Source organism: Rhodnius prolixus, unplaced genomic scaffold (genome assembly GCF_049639745.1).
Source record: "Rhodnius prolixus isolate KJV_2025 unplaced genomic scaffold, Rpr scaffold_1, whole genome shotgun sequence".
NCBI lineage: Eukaryota > Metazoa > Arthropoda > Insecta > Hemiptera > Reduviidae > Rhodnius > Rhodnius prolixus.
The window spans coordinates 54,077,144-54,099,267 of NW_027411581.1; the positions used below are offsets into that span (position 1 = coordinate 54,077,144).

The 22,124-nt window shown below is 32.6% G+C and overlaps 1 protein-coding gene across 1 annotated transcript in view; it reads left to right on the plus strand.

The window, feature by feature from the left end:
• The window catches only part of Balat (Beta-alanine transporter), a 260,779-nt gene that overhangs the window by 202,565 nt on the left and 36,090 nt on the right, over positions 1-22,124 (plus strand). Inside the window, exons 6-8 of the mRNA XM_074143662.1 lie at positions 8,470-8,596; positions 13,827-13,963; positions 16,448-16,662. Coding sequence (XP_073999763.1) covers positions 8,470-8,596; positions 13,827-13,963; positions 16,448-16,662 — 479 coding nt within the window. The remainder of the gene's footprint in view (positions 1-8,469; positions 8,597-13,826; positions 13,964-16,447; positions 16,663-22,124) is intronic.

Genomic DNA, 22,124 nt, shown 5'->3' on the forward strand with positions numbered 1-22,124 from the left:
CGATTCCAAAAGTCTGAATCGTTTTCAGTAGCGCGTTATTTGTAATTTCTTTTGTAATTTAACATTAATTTTGATTGCCTATCAAAGACTCTTGCCAGTAGGTAGTTTCATTTTTTTGAGTTCTTGTCGTTTAAGTGATCGTATAGTAAGTTAAACGTTTATTCTGTTACAGTTCGAGATAGCTTCCTGTGTCAGTGCAAGGAAGTACAGTCTGGATGAAGTTAAATTGAAGGACATACAGACATGTCTGTATGTCGCATGTAAGGGTAAAAGTTATGTTCTGACACATTTGGACGTTCCACTTACATTTTTTCTTCTGCAGAATTTTAATATTGTTCTTATTGGACTGGTTCTTAGTTTTTATTTTTTTTTGCGAAAAATGGTGCAAGAAAATGTCATTTCGTAAATTGCATAGAAGAAAATTCGGTGAATGTTGGCACCACTCTTTGAAAACTTATCACTTTTTCTTGAGAGCTAAACAAAAAGCTAAATTTTTATAGAAGACATTGTTAACTCCAAATACCAAATTACTGGTGTTCAGTTACTGAATGATTGTGAAAAAAAGGGAATACTTTCTGCCTCTAAAACGTAAATGTAACACATAGCAAATCACACTTCGCTTGGTTCGCCTTAGATTGCATGCCCCTTCACATTACAAACAGCAAAGCCCTGGAGGCTAGAGTTCTCTCTTCTATCTGTATAGCAAGTTGCTAGTAACCTTTCAGCCAATGTATCTGGAGCTGCCTTCAATGCCCTTAAGCCCTGAGTTCAGCCACCATATTTGATAGATATCTGTAACGAAATTCCCAACTTATGAAAGTTACCTTCTTTTAGATTGTCTCAGGTATTTTTCATTTCATCAGTTTGAATACTATAAGGTGTGCAGTGCACGTATTTGTCCGTTTGTACGTACATTTTCTTGATCACAAATTTATTGGGAAGTTTTCTCTTTGGAAAACTTGTATAAATTGGATTTGGCCCCTTTTTGATCAATTTTTATATCCCAATATTATTTCACTTAAAAATAATATAAAATATACATACTTAACTTTCTCTAAATTAATTCTTAAATCTTTAAACTCCAAATTTGTAATTATATTTCTGTGGTGATTGCGAATAAGTGGGTATATCTAAAATGGTTACTTTCTGACTTAGTTCTTGCCGTATAATTGTAAATCAACTGTATTTGCTGTATCTACTTCAGGTTATTCTCCCATTGCGGCTTTTTTTTTGGTTCGCAGCTTCACTGTGAATTTATTTATGTTTAGATAAACTTAAGATATTTTTCGATTTTGCTTATTTACCTGTTCATAGAACTTGATTACTTGATTAATTAACAACTATAAGTTTTGGGTTAATTTGCTTATTTTAAATCCAGAAGTGGGATATCAATAAGGAATAAAATTTGACAATATGCACATGCTTTATTGAAATTGAGAAAAGGGAAAAAAAACGAAATTTTCATACAAATAATTGTAATAAAAGCGATAAAAACTTACAATAATGCAATTAGTTTATTAAACAACCTCACCAGGGTCAACTTCTATTAAATTAGAGGCTATTAGGCACTTCATTGTTTATGAATGAAGATGTATATTTAATATTTTTTACAAAAAGAAATGTATGTACTTATAACAGAATAATGTCCGATTTCGGTTTAACAACAATTTCATTTCCTTCACCCAAACTTCCCTGTACAGTAACTAACTTTCTTCTTAGAAAGGCTTAACATCGCATTATCTAATCTTTGGAACAATGGAAATTTTGTTTCCGTGTGACAAGAAGCCAAGGAATTTGACCATCACCTCTCTGTTTTCTGTCACAAAATATCAGAAATTGCAATCATTTTACTAACCACAATTCAAAAAGTATAATTTTTTTTCTTGTATCACCATTTTTGAAATGAAATAATTATTTTTAATAAATGTATTATTAAGAAGAACGAGGAACATATATTGCAATTCATTGCATTCTTCCTTGAAATAAAGACTTACATTTATTACAAGTAATAATGTGCAACTCAATAATATTTCATCATCACTCATTTTCAAATCTGAAATTTTCTTCTTTTCACAAAGAGTTATTTTCTTTCCCCCCCCCCTTTACATTTGGGACAAAAGTTTATAAACTATACTTTTTTTTTTTAAAGTCGTGAAATTTATTAAACAGTTATAATATTCATCAAAACCTTAACATATTGTTTTTTAAGAAAATAGACGGTTTGAAAAAGGTGATGTACATCTAATATTTTCATTTTAATGGAGGAGAAAATTGAACCTCAGTAGGCTTTCGCTCCCGGGTGGGTGGAATCCCGCCGTTAAAAAACCACCTCTTTTACAGGCAAGGCACCAATAAACCGGTACCACTAATATACTAATATATTATTTCTTATTATTACCACTAATATATTATTATTATTATTACTAATAATTATATTGCAAATTACACGGTAATTAATTAATTGTAAACAATAATATGTTAATAACTAAGACAATTAAATTACAAATACCCAGCCTGCCGGGATCCAGAGAGTGCTGACATCCGCAGTTCTAGGATGCCCTCGCCAAAACTTTGAACGGTTTTGGGTAGTCCTCGGTCACCTCGCATACAGCTCACTTTTTCGCAGTTCTTTTTCACTGAACTGTTTTTTTTTTCATATTTCACATACACACACACAGACACACACACTTCTCTCCAGGCCCCCACCATTCTGCTAAGGGCGCGAATCATGCTCCCAGAAATTAAATGACACTGCATTTTAATGTTTAATTACATTAACTTATTCCCAACTATTTCCCATGACTATAATTCTGTCCCTTACATAAATAATATTTATAACTTTTCAAATAAAAAAAATATTTCACACTTAAACAATGGCTCTTCTGTCATGTCTGTCGAGTAGTTCTGACTCTGTTTATAAATATTATTAGTTCGGAAAATGATTGCCGGCCTGGTGCAAATGTAGTTCAGAAACTGTAAGAGTAATACTATTTCCAAAATGCATAACACAAACGATAAGCTTTGCTTTATTTTCTAATGCCAATTGTTTAACAAAACAAAGCCTAGGCAACCTATTAACGGGCGTATTTACCATATTTATGTACCAGTGCAGAGTTAATTTAAATATAATGTTACTAATTTTATTTTTACCCAGTTCACACCTTATTTTGGCTACTAGCTGGCCAATGGAATACATAATTAAAGTACCTGGCGAGCACAATTTCTATTTGTTCTAAACAACGGAGAGACTGCACTTACACCGCTCCGTAAACAAGAACAGATCGTATTAAACTCTCAAATAATTTATCTTTCGTAGCCTAACTGGATAATTTACAATTATTTAATATGCCAATGGCTGCAGTTGATTTGATTATCATTTCTTGCTATGGAAAATACGCCCGTGCTTGAAAATAAAATTCCGATATAATTAAAACTGTCAACTACAGTGTGTTCAATTTGTTATTATTATTAATATTTGTTATTATAAAATTGTGTTTGTTTTTTTTTAAGTTTACCACCTTTGTTGAAGATCATAATTTTTGTTTTATTTTCATTAACTTCCAACCCATTGTTTGTAATGTACTTATGAAGTGCATTCAGTTTCTTTTGTAATTCTCTTGGCGTATCAGAGAGAAGTATTAAATCATCTGCATAGAGTAGGCAGCGAAAGCCCTGTTTACTATTTATAGACACTTCTTGGCAGTCATTTGTTTTAAGATAGTTGTCTAAATCATCAGTAAAGATAGAAAGTGGTAACAGCGATAAAACACCTCCCTGGAGAACCCCCTGAGATACTTTTATGGGCTCCGAGAGTTGGTCATTCATTTTAACTGAAACTGAAACTTTACAATATAAGTTTTCCAAAATTTTTATAATTTTCCTACTAATGCCAAACTGATATAATTTATTCCACAACAAATTGTGATTAATGGTGTCAAATGCTTTCTTGAAATCAACAAAATTACAGTATAACTTTCCCCTTTTTTCCGGAGATACAAATTAGAAATAGAATGTGATGCAAATAAGTTGTCCAAACTCCTTCTTCCGCTTCTAAAACCATTCCGAACTTCCGAGAGAGGCTTGCAGTATATTCTGTCCAATTTGTGATTCGGTTATTTAATAATGTTGTAAAAACTTTGTTGTTAGAATTTAAAAGTGAAATGCTGCTACAATTTTCTGGACGTTTCTTGAAAATGAAAAATCTATGTTTTACTCCATGACTTGGCAGTTTCCTCTTTATGTAAAATTGCGTTAAACTACCTTAATAATTTATAATTTAAGCCTTCCTCAAGAAGATATAATAACATTCATTAAGTATTGAGTGTGGCCCGAAGCTTTATTCAACTTCAATTTTTTTTTTACGGCTCTTAATAATTCAGTTTTACTGAACTCAACATCAAAAAAAATAGTTGTGAAACAACTAAAATGTGAAAATTTGTAGTTAATTTAGTAGAATATGTTATGTTGTACTCGTAAGTATGAAGTCCAGGTCGCTAAGTCTGTACGGTTTATATTGCTGGTTTTATTTGTTTTGAACTTTCTAACTATTGTCCAAAATTGTATGGAATCTTTTGCTTTAGATAATTCAACATTATTATGTTCTAAGTACATGTTTTTTCTTTTACTTAAGTTTCTTTATAATATTTTCTAGCCTTGACAAAATTCTCTCTGTGTAAATTATAGAAATTAGATTTGGTGGATGTTTTTAATGTTTTATTCATTAGTTTTTTCTTAATTTTAAAATTACAATTAGGTAAACCACGATTTATTTTTTGGTGGCACGCTATTTTAATATGTATATTTTCTTTTCTTGTATCATGCCACCTAATTTTGCTGAGGAAATAACTTTTAAAGTTATCCCTAAAATCTGGTACATTGTCAGATACTTCAAATGAAGATAAAATTTTCACGTTTAAGGTCTTATTAACATTATTACAAACAAGTTTGACAGTGGATAGAAGTTGTGCATGAGTATTTAGCGGGTTGAGCAAATCTGTTTTGTGAACTAGAGATGTGTACAGTACATGGAAAATAGTAATGTTGTCTCATTCAAACATGTTAACGATTTGTGATAGACCTGATATATTATTCCAGATCAAATCAGTGGCCCTATTTCCTGTATTCTCCAAATAAGTGAATCTCCCTTCCTAATCACCATTACTTCTTCCTTTACTTAAAAATAGATTATACTTCACCATTAAAGAAACTAGTTTTATCCCCTTATTGCTCACCCTACTTATCCATTAATGATCTATGCGGATAAAGAAAAGTGTTTTCAAAGATTTCCGAAAAACCGTTATTCATGTTAGCAACTCGACAATTAAAGTCACCTCCCTTTAGTTTATTAACTATACTCCATATAATCAAATAGGGTATAATATCCTTATTATAGATTCCCATCTAATTTTAAAAGTGCCTGATCAATATCGATATTAAACAGAAAGTGAACATTGTCTACTATTACTTTAAAATGAATTAAAATAAATATCCAGTTGTTATATCCACTAATACAATAATATTTGTAGGCTTTTTTAGTTAATACAACCAAACCACCACTCGGCCGGCCTATCTACCCTATGGTCCCTTACTGCAAAACTAATATAAAAGATCGTAATGAGATTGTAAAAAGCAGCCTAGGCATTTAGAATCGTCTGAGAGCCAGGTCTCAGTCAAACAAACATCAAAACTCCTAATTTGTCATTTTTCTAAACTAAATAAGTTAGAAAAAGCATTAATATCGCAGGAAAACAGTTAGTTATTATTATTGTAATAATTAACTTTATTATTTACAAAATGTTTTAAAAGTTAAATTGAATACCTTGTCTCTTTAGTTTTCCATTGCCTTGCAGTTAATAATTGTTAAAATTTTCATGACTATTCGGAACCGCTACTGAGAATGTCCGAATCCTCTAGCGATGTTATAGAGCAGCTATAAGGTGGCCACGAAGAATATCCGGGGCACTGGCTTCATTTAAAAAGAGCGAAAAACGATTACTGAGATGAGGAAGTAGTTTCCATTTTTCTTTTCTTCACAATAGTTCCATTTCTTTTGCTTGCCTCAGATGTATTCATTTCTCCATTATCATTTTTCCACCACTATCTCCTAAATAATCTATTTCATTCACATTCATCGGAATGTGCCTTTAACTTAATATCAATATCGTGAAAATCTGGATCAATCAACGCTAACGGCTGTAGAATATCCCCTATTTGTTTTTCTCCTCAACTTATTTTCACTGATTCGGCAGACACTAGAGGTAGCTGATCTGGGAAAACATTTTTTCCTTTTCTCAAGAGATACTTTAAATTCCTCCTCCTTAGAATATATTCCTTAAACACTCAATATTGCAACCATTGTACTACCTTTCACAAAAATGTTTCTCCTCAGGTATCATTTCCTTTAAAATAAAAAACCCTCCTTTTTTATTGGCTAATGGCATAAAACGATGAACTTTTCTTTAGGCATTATGTAACAATAAAACAATTCTGGTTTTGCAAGTCCTGACCAATTGTATCCGGTTATTTAAAAGGTTTATTTTCATTCTCTTCCTGTGGTTTTTATTGTTTTCTCTTTAATAAAAATGGAATCACACTCTAAGTGAGGATGTCCGCTCATTAAAGTATCCATGATTTATCGCTGTAACAGCCAAATTCTGCATTATTACATTATTTACTTTATTTTAACCACCGCAAGTATCTTAATAAAATGCTACTTCTTCTCTTTCTGACCGGCCATTTCTTTCTAATATAGAATATCAAAAAATAGCAAAAAGGATTTTTCTCTTTGCATAATAATTTGTGTTTTATTCTACTGACGTACCAACATGGATGTTGAAAATTTTGAAGATTAATCTAAATTCTTTAAAAAAAAAAAAACGTAAATAATTTAGCGCATGCTTTTGTACTTTGCAAGTCTGCCATTTGCTAAATCTGATTTATATATAGCTAACAACAGAACGAAACTAGTTGCAAAATACTTTCAAAAATGTATTTACTGTCTGTAATTTCAAAATTCAAGTCAGGGCGTTAACAAAGTCTGAGTCTCTCTTTTCCTCACTCATCTTGGTCTATAGATGAGGAAGGTGACAGTTTAGACTCTTTTTCTCAGCTTTTGAAGTCCTGGTTGTTCCCTTGGTTGTCGAATTTACTGTCGTTCCTTTAAGTTTTAGGAAGAGGTTTTGAGACAGCTCGTTTTCTTCAAAAGTATTTTATTAAAATGAACCTATTGGTAAAACACTAAATCTGTAGCATTTAGTAACAGTCCATGTTTAAAGATAACATTGAGAACAGTAATAGAAGTTAAAGTCGTGCTAGGATTCACACCAGCCTCTTTCTTGTACCAAACAGGTTCCATTAAATCTACTCTAATTATCTGTGACTTCCGTTTCCAATTAAAATTCCACCCTGTACTCTCCACTTGTACCTTTTCCTGACAGAAATTCAACTCCGCCATCGTAGAAAGTGCATAGGTGTTTCCCCTATTTGTCTTTGGTAACTATTAACCATTGGTTAGATTTCTCTCTAGAGATATTTTTACAATTTAAGAAAATAAAACAAAAAATTATTTAATTTATTACAGAGGCCAACTGCGAGCCAATGCTCTTTCACACTTGTTGCTGACACAACGGCAGCCATTTCGTTTTGCTTTTCACCATTCATAATTTTATTGTTCTAGGAATGACTGTTCTCTTTTTTGGTAAATGACAAATTTTTATTTGCCTAGTGTTGTAAGAATCTCTAAATGTACCTTAAAAATCTGCTGAGCGCTCTCACTCGACTTTCCCTCGATAACTTCCAGAAATATTGAAGTTAGCCACGATCTTTCCGCCACAAATGCCCTATAACTATAACTTTTGGACGAAATATTCCATTAAGAGAGCTGTACATATCTAACAATAACATCCTCCATTCCTGTCCGTTTAGGCTGAGGAGCTCCTGGACAAAATTCGAAGATTTTATTTATTTAATTTTTTCCTTCCTTCCTCTTCGTACTGTCACATGCAGTGCTATGCAGTTTCCTCTTTTCCTGCCAAACAAACCATGTGTTTCTTTAATCTCCAGGGATCCATCAAGAATCTCTTGATCATTCGAATGGCCTTGCTGGAGTAAAAACGCCAAGGTAAAAAGTTTAGGCAATTAACTAACAAGACACTTTTGCGCCCGCTCTGGTTTGGAGCTCCCAACAACACTCCTGCAATCAGAGCATTTATGCAATGCCATAAAAAGGTACGAGTCCCTTTGAAACCGACTGGTTTCAAAGATCTGCCACCTCAATACTCTTATCTGCTAAATGTCCGACCCCCAGCCAAGAAAGAACTTATCTTCGCTTCTACTCTGACAATCAAGTTCTTCCTGAAGAAGAAAACTTCCAGAAGCTTCCTTAAATTTCCATTAAAAATTTAATTTTGTTAATTTGATTGCATCATCTTGTTTTTTTATAATAATGCAGTTTTCTGTGTTTTTTTGTAGGGTCTTACCAGAATCGCCAAGATGGTTATTAGCAAGAGGTAGATTTGATGAAGCGGAAAAAATTTTAAATACAATGGCTAGAGTTAATGGCAGATCGCTGCCGCCAAATTACATAGTTGATTTGAAAGTAAGTAATGCATTTGTTGTTTTTCTTTTACTTTTTTTTCGTCCTGGAACACCAGGGTACGTCTTTTCAGGAGGTGTGTGGTTTAATCTCGTTTGTACTTTAAATTCTTTTTCCGTAGAATTCATTGTTCAGAATTTGTGTATCTTATCAGTCTGAGCCAACATTATCTAGCACATATCGTGGAGATTATCAGTTGATGGTTGTGCAATTAACAACCCCGAACAGCAATATCATTATGATTTGTCGTCAAAACAACGATTCTTCTTCAATTAAGAGGCGCCTTCCTCAATTTGTAATTCGAATCTGTTTAAGACACAATTTCATAAGTATATTAGAGATAATACAGTTTCAAGGCGTTCTATGTACCAGCAAATTAGATCTTATTAAACAAACTCTTCTCTGAATTTAATGACAACTTAGATAAAAAATGGTATAACTTTCGATCATTAGTAAACAAGTTAATTAGTAACTCAAAATGTTACAAGTTCTAAAGATACTTATTTTAATGAATTATCAATGTTAAGCTTAGATCAGTTTTCTTGTTATCTGTTTGTTTTAACTTGGTTGTTTTATAATGTTTTTTATGTTTAGTTTACGTGATATAATTATTATCTGATTTAAACTCCCTTGTAAAATAACACTTTTTTACCTTAACGTTGAATGTTTTGAATTTTAATTTAATAATAACAAGCAGATCTGCCATTTTATTAAAAGAAACAAACTATTTTTTTTTTCAAAATACATACTTTTCAAGAGCATTTGTGTATGCCTTAAATACAATTCGACTTTAGGGGCACATCGTTTTGGGCAAAATATGTGTATCCTATCCAATGGCAAATTTGGAAACTGAATACTGATATCTCTACATGAACGTAATGTCTGTCTTACCTATTAAAAATTTATAGCAAGAGAAAGTCGCCTTCAATGTTGGGCATGTTCACAGTGATTAATGATGCTAGGGAAGGGTTTAGCCGAGTGGTTAGAGAATACTGGATTTCAACGCGAAAATCTAGGGTTCGAATCCAATCTAAGATTTTCTCTTCGTAGGAGCTTCTTATAGCTCACAATTATTAGTAAGAACAGAACACTGTTAGGAGGCCAGATGTGCTCTGAGAAAAAGCTTCGAGCACCAATAACCAAAGATGTTGAGGAAAGTATTGAAAGGAAACCAAAAATTTGTAAAACTTCTACGTTGGAAAAAATAAAATTATATCTCTAGACAAACTGCAGTGACAATCTTAAGATGTGAAAAATCAGCTGATTTTGTTATCAACCCTTTCAAAACTAACTCTGTAAGTAGAACAATGAAACATTAAATTCCAGAAGACAACTCAGAAAGACGAAAATAAAGGAAGAACAAATTTTTCTTAATTTTTAAGAGATCTTCTGTGCATTCATAAAAGCAAGTATTTTCTAATTTCAGTAAAACAAAACAAAACAAAAATAGCTACGTAAATTTACTTTTTAAACAATAAATTTTTTTATAAAGAAGCCTTTATTGGATTTCACCGTACCAGAAGTTGGGTAACTTAAAGCAGTGGGTATAATCTTAGCAAAGTTTCCTTTTTTTTTGGATGAGCGAGATATAAGCTACTTTCCCGTGCATATATTAAAAATATTAAATTCCATTTTACCCACGAAAAAAAAAGTTAAATGGCAAAAAGCTTTACCAATTTCCAAGCTTGAATACTTAAACATTTAATAAAACAAATCTGTACAGAATTAGGGTGGTTGATGGTTCTGGCTACGTAGTTTTTGCTTCAACAGAAGCTCAAATTAAATTAAATCTCAGATTCCGTCGATTTAGAATACATATTTGCTCTCAAACAATATTTGTTCATGTATGGTGTGAGTGATCCTCTTTAGGCTGCACGGTAGCCGAGCGGTTAGAAGCGGTCCCGCAAAGCTAAGATCGATGGTGGTACTGGGTTCGATTTCTGGTCTAAGTCTTGGTTAAAAAAAGGAATTTTATAATGAGTATGATCAGTAGTTGGACGTAAAGCCTGCCTGAAAAAATGGGCTTTACTACTTTATTTTTATTCTGATCTGTCTGCTATGCTGGACAGGAGATCATCTTGTTCAGGGTTAAGGCCTTTGCTTACTTAAAAACTCACGTCATGCGACGAGCTCTTACCACGAGCAAATTATACTAGGCTGCAAAGCGTTAAATGGCTCTAGAAGCGCTACTTTTCAGACGTTGTAGGACATAAGATCTTCTTAAAACCTCCTCAAATCTTACGAATCCCTCCGGGAAATAGACTTGAAAGAAGCTATCTCAAGTTAGGAACGATGGTCGCAAAACACTTGCTCTCTATACAAAAATAAAACAAAGAACCTGGAGGTATCAGCTTGCTGGTTAAAAACCAATGATCTAAACGAAGTAATAAAGATCATTCTTGTTCTTATTTAATGGCACTCCAGTAGTGTTCATGTTTGTTGCGGTTGTTTACTTAGTAGCTTAGTGTCGTCAAACTTCCTACTTGGAATTACTTCATCTTATAAACCATAATCCATTCTAAAAACAAATATCTTAACTTTGATTACGCCTGTCTAAAGCCACAACATTAATCTCCTTTTACCCTTTAACTCGGTTAAAACATTCACTCCTTAATGGAGTTGCTACACTCACTCATTCGCGCCAGTAAATATATTCTTTCATTTAAATGTTTCCCACACTATTAGAAACCTAAATGAAACTCGAAACTACAAATTCGAACTAGTGAAATAAAGTTATTTAATCTTAATACAAAGTTGTTATTTCTTAATATAATATTATCCGTGTAAAAACTCTTCTACTCAATGAAATTGGAGTTCCCATGATACATTATAGCTTTCATCGTCTCCTAATACATTTTTAATACTACTCAGTAAATACACGTACCTTCTTGTATTATTGGCTTGAGGATTTCTTGAGGTTATGTACTAGATTAAAAGAAATAAGCGGATATGTTGTGGTGCATATAATCTTTCATTTCATTTATTAATTTTTATTTTTCATTTATTTTGGAGCAAACAAATTTCTACAACTTCGTAAACTATTTGCCCTTCTGAATTTCTTGCATTTTCATTTGAAATATTAAAACAGAAACTTTCTGGGACCTCGAGAGGTTCTAGAAAAGCTGTGGTTATATGTATTAGCCTTCGTCTCTCATCGTACACAAATTAAATTTGCGAAGATCTTTGAGCGTGTTTTGGAAAGTGGCACCTTTTGTCGATATGATTATCCAGGAAGTCAGATATTAATCAAGCGGAGGCGGCCACTTAAATTGGAGGCAGTCTTCGCCACCCCACTGTTCACCTATTCAAAGAGTTCGCTTACTCTCAAAGCGCCTTACCCCAATATTAACTTTACAGCGTTCCACTTTACGTCAGGCTAATTAACTTTCATGCTACAAAACTTCCCTTGCTTTACTACTTCTCAAAATTTAGCTCTAGGCTAAAAATCTAATGGAAATGCGGGAAAATTAATACATTTTAATTGAAACCATGCCGAGTAAGTTTAATTTTCAAAAAACGTGGTGCAACACTTATCGCTATTAATGTTTTGAAATTTTCTTAAAATTAACACTTGTGACTTTAAAAAGTTGTAATTATGAGCTTACGAAATTCACAATCGAAGGGTCCGATATGTTCACGTACACTTCTATATTATGTCCTTACGGACGGAAACTTAAACTCTGGTAAATGGGGGGGATATTGAAAATAAAAAATGGATTTAATATGACAGAACTTTGCTCTACTTTTTACTCTTTTTTTTTGCTTAATACATAAATCCTATTAATATTATTATAATATATCGAGGTGGTATCTCGATAGCCGGGCGATTAGAGGCTACTTTCAGTATTGTGGTACTGGGTTCAGTTCCAGTCATAGCCTGAGAAAAATGAGTACCCACACCCTAATCAATAGGTACTTTTGGAGGTAAAGCCCAAAATAAATAATAGGCAGTACATTGAGGTTTTTATGTAGTAAATACAGAAAACATGGCCGCTCATTACCCTTTGATAACATTTTGTAGGGGTAAATAACATTACCCTTAAATAATATCTATTATCTCAATCAACAATAGAGATTTTCGCGCATTTTTCATGGTGGGGAACATTTTAATATCAGCATTGTAACTTAGTTAATATTTGTACGCTTTAAACTCTTCAACTCATTTTGTTGCTCAACGTAACTTAAAACATTATACTCAATAACTTGAGTGAAATTTTAACTTAACTAATAAAACTCTATTATGCTGTGCTTAAATGTCTCTAGCGCCTTTATTATGCTTGTTTTTGGATTCATTTTGGATTAATGTTTAGAATAATTAATAAAGAGTAAAGCTACAATCATCAGCTTTCTAGGAGCGAGTACAAGGCTGCTTGTAATGCTTATATTAAGTTCTAAAGAACTTAACTTGTATAATTCGATGTACTTAATATATGCGTACATTAAACATCACATACATACATTGCACATCAAATATATAAATTTATAAATAGTTAAGATTTTAAATAATGGTATTATTCATTAGAAGTTTAATCGTACCTTATAATTGAAAAATTTCTGTTCTCTCTTACTCCTCTTATGAAGAAGTAATGTAATCTCGTACAAATTTTTTAATTCAAAATTGGTCTGATGATTGACACAACACCCAATAAACAATGCATCACAGAGTGTTCAACTTAGATTTTATTAAGTAACTTCTTTTTAATTTCTCGTTTATACAGACAAGACAAATGCCAAAAGAGCACGCGAAACAGATGTAATAATAGGTATAACTTGGACAGTAATTTATATAATCGGAATATTCCCTCTTATGAGTAGAGAGAACTGTTTAAAAAAAGTGGACGGGAATGATTTTTTATCCTCCACCTCCTTCAACTTAATCACCGTCAGACAAATCTTCAAATTCAAGGACATTTTCGTTTATTGTCAACAGCCAAACAAAGTATTGTGTTTTAGGCAGGCGCTAAAGTGTTTATTTTAACTTCAGCCTACGTATGTCAGATGTTTGCTTAGATAGAAATTTGAGAGTTGTGGCACCTCGCTTCCTACAACAGCATCCAAGATCAACATGTATGAATTGAAGTCGACTATTTTTTTAGAGTAGATTATAAAAAAAAAAAATCCATTAAATTTAAATATTTAAACTGTGGTGTGAGAAAGATCGTATGAACGATTACACTAAATTTTTCATTTTAAATTTATCTGAAATATTTGTTTCTTTACTTGATATTTGCAGAGAAAGTATCAAGTGGACAGATACATGAAAGAAAAAGAATTCGAAAAGGGACAAACCAAAGAAAGAACGTATGGAGTTGCTGACCTGTTTAGGACGCCTAATCTTAGAAGAAAAACTGTTATAATTACTTTCATTTGGTAAGTAAAGGCTGATTTATAACGTAACTAATGATATTTCATTCACCATATAGTAGTACTTTAAGAATGGAATGTAAAGTCGGTTAGTATCAACGCAACTGTTAAAGTAAAGCTCTGACTTTGCATTATAGTGTACAACAGTTATTAAGTTCACAAACTTCACTGTTTCCATAAGCTATTTATTTATGATACTATGTAAGAAATAAATATTTATTTAAACAGAGATGGTAGCCGAACATGGCTTGCAATGCAAGTCGGTACATGCGTTAGATAGGCGAAGATGGTTGGTTGTAATATACCGGTTACTCTTATCCTTCTTAGGCCTAACTTTGTGAGTCTTGGGACTGTTAGGAAGGATTTTAAAGGTATAGCAGTGGATTATGTAGAATAGTTCGTAAGGTACAACTGATAAAGTTCCGTATAGAATATAAGAGGTTCTATGGTTACCTTATAAACAATGTAGCCCATTCGACCGGAAAGGATATAGTCTTAACTAAAGAGAAGAGTGAAAAAGACCCTTAATACACTTCTAACGAGATTGAAATTCTAATATATAATCTCTTCCCGAATTACTGTTATCCTCCTAAATTTAGCAAGAAGAGTGTTTGAAGAGTGGTGACTGGGACGAAACTGGGATCTAACAGGGCCAAAGAAAAATAGACGCTTCGTAAGTTGAGTTAAAAATCTTCAAGATTACTCTTCATCAAAAGCAAGAAGAAATATTTACATCCAAAGAAGTTACTCCACAAGTTAGTCGGTTCTTTTCAATTTTTTTAGATGACCATCCCAGAATGACTTAGTTCTAATCATGTTTGTTTAAGTTAACATCAGGTCAAAGGATCGGTCTAGTTTTTCAGCTTGAGAAACATTCTTAGCTATTTCTTGCACAGTTCAGGATTCAGGAAGGTTAAGGAGCCGAACATCCGAGACGACTACTTTGTGCATATGGACTCTTCACTTTTGTTTAAAGAGGAAATTAATCTACGTAATTCTAGAACAAATTCAGGTAATGTGTATAGGCAATAGGCAGAGGATGGTATTGCTGTTGATACTTCCATGCTAACAATCTTATCAGATTTATTTCCTCACCATACGTATACTGCCTTGCGACTCTACCTATACAGCCCAGTAATTGAACCCTTTGATGTTGCCTTCAAAGGAAGTGTGAGTAAAGAGTCAGGAGGAGGTGGAAAAAGGAGAGGAGACACATTTTTTGCACTTCACTCTGTACAGGATGTATTACATACATGGATGTGATGTTATACAGGATGTCGTAATGTGATTCAGTGAACCATATTTTCACCTGGTTGCTGCCCAGAGCTTGATTGATCGTACAATACCTTACTCGCATCCCCCATACCCACTTCAACAAGCAATTTATGGAAGTAGATAACTCTCAGTTCCAGTAATGAATTGTCTCTCTACGAACCTTTTTAACTTTTAAGGTAGACTTTAATTTAATTTAGACATTTTGAATTAATTAAAGGGCTGAATAATTAAAAAATAAAAATGAAAGCTTTTAGCGCTTCTAAAAAAAGATTCGAGTTAATATCTTGTATTTTTACTTTTCTGACCTCTTTTAAGAGAGAGTTTTGAGATCGTATCAAAAGTTTTAAAGACTTTTTTTTATTAGAAACAGGTTTTTTTTGAAACCCCAAAGTCTGAATAACCTCCAAAACTAAACAGTCATACGAAGTTCCAACTTTACATCAGTGTTTGAGTAGTCCATGTGATCCCTTTATAACTTCAGCTATCAAAAAGCTAAAACGGAAGTTGCTGATAAAAGGATCATCCAGTTTAATATAGTCTTTGGCAAAGTTATTAAACATTTATGTGGTGTTTATGTTAACGTCAACTCGGTGTGACTAGGTGCTTCTTCTTTTCTACTTCTTTAAGAATATGCAGTGACCGGTTGGTGTTCCAGCACTAACGACATCCTACGGGCACTTCGGCCAATGAATCACGTGTATCTTTAAATATCTACGTGTTCCAGTAGTATTTCCCAAGCTGGTTTCTTCAGTCTTCAAGTTTTGAAACCAAAGTTAGGCGTATGTATCATTCAGCAACTGTTCCACTTACAAATTATAAATTTTCTTGTTGGTTGCAGTACATTCTTTTTACCATCAATGTCTTAGATTCACTTAAAATTCCATATTCTACTCTCATGTTGAACAAAAAAAAAAAAGAAAAAAGAAAAGATAAACCAAAACCATTAAATAGTTTATGTCGTAAGATGGTACCATTTGCAGCTAAGTTTAAGTTAATAAAAAAGAATTTAGTTTAACCAATTACTTAAAAACGGCGTTTCTTCTAGTAACCTCAGTTTTTACTATTTGCATTTTAATTCTGTTCTAAACCACCTGCAAGCAGCTAAATAGTTAATAAATTAATATTCTTAATTTTTAACTATACATTTACGACGTGAAAAACTGGAGCAAAACTTCGAACAAATATTTCAAAATCGAATTCCATTTTTTGTTCTAGGTTTACTAACACATCCGTATACGTAGGATTATCTTATTATGCTTCCGTATTAAGTGGTGATGAGTTCCTGAATTTTTTACTAGCCGGCGCTGTCGAACTGCCGACATATTTAGTCTTGTGGCCGGGAATGCAGCGGATCGGCCGAAGATGGACGGTTTGTATCAGCATGCTGATCGGAGGAGGAGCTTGTCTGGCTACGGTCCTCTGCCAACAAGGTGAGCGCCTATTTTTTTAGCTCCATTTTATATATTTCTCCTCACGATGTAGTTTCAAGTATGGTTTGGTATCTGAGAGAGCAAAAATAAAAAACAAGATAGTAGACTAAACACTAAAATTCGAAGCAAGCTGGTGTTGACGGTAGGAAGAGAAATGAAATGAAGGATATAAAAAGAACAAGATGAGTAATAACTAAAAATCATTATAACTTTACACTACCTGGTTAATATAGCGACCTACATTAACCAGTAATAACTAATATATCTTCAAACCCCGCTCAAGCATATTACAAAAATTACTGGCCTTCATTATAGCTGGTTGGTTAGAGTCAATTAACTAGAAATTGAAGCGATTTTTATGAGAAAAAAAACCATATCTCATGAAACAGAAGGCAGGAAATGAATACAGTTCCTCTTCAAGTTGAAGGAATTCCGCCCTGGATTAAGAAACGCAGTATTTTTTTTGTGAGTAAATGTTTAACCAAAATTGAAATGTCTCTAATAACAAAAGCAATATAGTGCATACTTCCAATTTGGTAACGACAAAGTTGCTTTCATATTGAAGATATAGCCGAAATCCAAACCAGCCAAAATCCAAAACCAGCCGTAAATGAGACTTTAAGGAAGCGCTTTTATTTAGTTTTTCCTAGATTTCCTGAAAGAGGGCCCTTATAGATTTTCTTTAAACTTCCTCTACCAACTTCTTCCTCATCTAATGTGCAACTTTTTTTTTTTTTTTTTTTTTTTTTTTTGGCGCATCAACAGCTGAGGTCATTAGCGCCCGGAGCTTTTTCCAGTGCACTGCCGGCCTCCGGACAGTGTTCTCTCGTTACAGACAACACTGTCCATCACCGGACAGTGAGCTGTAAGAAGCTCCTAGGAAGAGAAAATCTAAGGGTCAGCTGCTGGATTCGAACCCGGGACCTCCGCGTGGGAGTCCAGTATGCTAACCTCATAGCTAATCCCTTCCCTTCAATGTGCAACTTTAATCAACCACTTATGTGTTGCTGTTTTTTTTTCAGTATGATGTACATTTCAGTACGTTTATAATAATAGAAAGCTTTAAAAACAAGGGTAGAATAACAATTTGAAGAAAAACTGTTAACGGAATGGATTTCTGAATTTTTCCAACATTTTCTCTGTACCATTTCGCACAATTATTGTTAAACAATTGCATACTACCTGTTTTAATTATTGGTCATTTTCATTTGAAACGTTTCTTCGGAAGAAACAGTAATTTTTTCAAGGTATTAGTTGGGTAGATATAAGTTAAAATCCTCTTCGACAGCAAGAGGTGAGTTACATTACCTACAGTGTAATAATTATTGCTGGCTTATATCGATAGCTAAAATAAGCAATCACTTTCAGTACAGTTCAGCATTAGTGGGAAGATTTGCCATTGGAATGGTAGAATTTTAGTTCAAGTCATATGAGAGTCAATACCACATTTTTTTTTAGATCACAAAGTGGATTCTGGATAAAAACCTCAAGACACTAGGGTTGGACAGATTTGTATAGCTCTTTAGTTGCCATGTGCTATATTCAAAGCTTTAGGACACGCTGACCCTAATTTTTATTTTCTATTCCTCCAGAATAACAATGCAGAAATATTATTATACATCTTTTTATTTTACTTTATAATGGAAGTCAGAATAAATTAGCTAAAATTACCATAATTTACAACTTCTTTTACACCACTTTTCCTTTTGCCATTGTTAGTGTAATTAAAAATTTCATATGAACTTATTAAGTTGGGAAGATAAAGAAAAAGGTTAAATAATTTATTTTTTTTTCACTTGTTTTGAGTTTAGGATGAATTAATTATCTTTGTAGAGAGCGCTACTGTGGATAATTTCCCTTGCGCCACCTCCCTTTTGGCTATTGACTCATACCCTTATTCTCAACTTGTAATTACTCAGTAATCAATCTTGTCCCAAACAAACACTCATTAACGACGGCTGATGGTAATGAAACAATTTAAGTAGAAAAAAAGAGATTCGAACACTTAACAAGGGCCCCCAGTTTGTGTGATGAAATTTTCTTTAATCTCTCCCTTTAATTAAAAGATTGCGCAATATTATTATATAAATATAAAAATGATTCTATTAAAGAAAGTATGGCATCCGTAGCATGCCTAATCACAGAATCATCGATTCCTTACACAATTTTAAAACCTAATTTGAAACTCTTTGGCGATTCTCTAGTCCAGCGTTTCCCAACCTTTTTTGGCTCGCGTACAACTTGGTAGTACATCATGTTAAATTGTACCACTACGTAAAAATGATTGTATTTCGTGAAATTTGTTATTCCGATTGTGTTATTTTATTATTATTATTATCTTTATTTGTATAGAGATACAGGGTATCTGTAATAAAGGAGTTCAAGTTCATGTTCACTTTATAAACTTTGTAAAGTGTAAGATCTTAGTTTTAAAACTTTTTTTAAATTAAATCTAATGTTACTTGGATAGAGCTTAATCATTACAATCAGTCTCTTTAAGCAGATCTTTACATAGTTATCATTTAAGTTCTGCTACATGATAATTCTATTAAATTTTCTTTATCTTTTATTGATAATACCTTTTCCTAAATTTTCTTTATAGAAGGGGTTTGAAATTGGTTTAGGACAATACACCATGAAAGGCAATTTTAATTCTGTTAAATTCGCTATTATATTTTCTCCTACATGTTGAAACAGACTAATCTTTATACTATACACATCATCAACTTTACTTTACAATATTAAATTAAAATAATTTTTATGAATTATAAGAAAAAACAAATCTATGATATTTTTATGATTAAATTTTTTATGTCCGCATATTATTGATTATTTTTCGCGTACCACAAGTTGGGAAACGCTGCTCTAGTTAATTTACTGCATAATTACAGATATTACTGTGAACAAATATATTCCTCCAACTCGGATTTTTAACTACACATTACAATCAATTTATTAATGGGTAATATAAAAGATAAATATTTAATATGGCATTTCACCCATTCTTCTTACGAAGACCGCTTAAATGATTCTATTTTTGTTTATAAATGTTATAGATACTCAAATTTGCAATTAGTAAATCAAGTTAGAAGTGAGTTAGAAGTAAGAAGTTTCGAGAATAACCGTAAAATGGAAAATCCGTTCAATTAAGTTCATCAATGGAGTTTATTGTCTAATGTTGAACAAAACATTACTGTTATTACCGAGCAGCATTTTAGCGAAAAGTTCATTTAATTAAACATGGAACTTTTCATTATTACGTGTCGTTGTGTACCCACATATTCACTCATTTATGAGATCTCACTCAAGACGGATATTTCTAGTAAAAATTCAAAACTAAATATCTGCTCGATCGCGCTGTACCTAGGAGAATTAAAAGAAAGTAGACAAAAAAGAAACTAATTGAGGCGAGAAGCAACATCTGTCAGTCTGCCTGCAGACCCACAATTAGTAGCATTACTTATTACCAGGTATTAAGGTGGATTTGTGCTGGTGGATGTCACCACTTCATCTCGGCTAAGTCCGCAGCTTTCCATTCAACTTGACCGTAATTCCTCTGAACCAAGCCCATCTAAATTGGAGTGCTAATCTGTCATCGCTCTTTTCTACTAAGTACTTGTCTCTCTCTCTCTCCAAATAATTTCTTCATTTAAACATTTATAAGAAATTTTATTTCGTTGTTTTGTCTTTCTCACTCAATCTCACTCTCTTTCCCTTGTAAAATCTATTTTATTTACCCATCATTTAGGGAAGGGATTAGGTATACGGTTAGTGTATAGGATTCCCACGCAAAGGGCCTGGGTTCGAATCCCAGCAGCTGGCCCTTAGATTTTCCTCCTTAAATCATTGCAAAATAAAAATAAAAATTTTAACATCGTTTAGGCACCTTCAATTCGAGGTCAGTTCCTCAGAACTTATTGGACTCTCTCGTAATTTCATGCATTTATGTACATGCATGTACTCAACATTTTCAATAAATTATTATTATTATATTATTATTTTCTAATTGTGTGGATAATCTGTATTTTTTTCAATCACGCATTGACACAAAAGCAATTTAAATGCTATCTATAACCTTTAGTTTGATCATTACAGTTCTAAAACGCAAATGACGACAAATGCTTTTGTAGTATTTGAAATAAAGCAAAAGTGTTTAACGAAATATCAAATAAAATGTATAATTTTACTCATATTTTGTTTGTTAAAAAAATCGACAACCCAAAGCAAATAATTATATTTAGATTTTTCTTCAGATAAAACACACTTTTGTAAGGTTTTGTTCAGTTATGTTTGTAAAAAGTAAGGGTATTAGTGACCCAAGAGCTAGTACTAAAAAAAAATGAACAAAATTTGACCCACGTCTCAAAAAGGTTCGCCATCCCTGATCTATAGGTTTCTATTGGTATTGAAAAACAGATTTTTAGTGGTGGTCTTTTATCAAAAGTTGCATTCAAAACTTGACAGTTCTATAGTAGAGCTTCCACCTTGTATGTCCCACATTTATTTTGGATTGGATTTATTGTCCCTTTTAATCTGCGCCGAAGTTCCTTTACTGAGGCATTTTTCTCGTAATTGGCATCGATTTTCTTTAACGTAATAGTCATAATTCTTTTCAGGAGCGTTTTTAGAATTATATATTTTCCTTTTGTTGGTTTTTTAATAACTTTATTTAAGTTGTAACTACAGTTGCAAGTGCCGGTTCCACAGCCAGTTGCATTATGAGATAATACAAAGCATTTAAAAAGTTAATCATATGTACGTAGTAATTGTGCGGTAGAAATTTTTGTTTACTTTCCACACTAAACCTGATCTGACATAGCCGATCGAATGCTTGAGCAAAGGCTCCAAAAAACTGCTGTTATTCCTCGAGTTATTGCCAAAAGTTTATTTCGTAATTTTGGGTACAATAAAATTAGTCTTAGTAAATTGAATATAACAGCTTTGAAATTAGATTTTTAATGTTTATTTTTAACAATGAGAAAATGCTCAAATATTATTTTTATAAACAAAGTAAATAGCAATTACGATTTAAAGTAGATATGCCACATTATGTACGCACATACAATAAATTTTCTTTCCCCACTGTTTCCTTTTTCTCTTGTGCACCGATAATAGGGAAGGATATGTTTCAGATTTATTGATCCCATTTTCAGCCAGGATATCCCTGCCAAGGTTTTTCATATATGTTTTATTTACAGCAAGTTAGTTCAAACATAAACACACCGACCAAGTTATAATAACAGTTTTTCTTTTTCGGTGTAAAACATTTATTTCTAGCGAAAATTCTTAATAAAAAAAAACTCTTACGATTACAATTTTCCTAATACAAAAATTGAGAAAAACTAAAAAAATAAAAATTTACTAAATTAATTTTTACGAAGAATATGTATTTGTAATAAACATTTAACCGGCCCAAAATTTCTTTTGACTGTTTAGCACCGAACGGTTCCGCTATTCTGCCC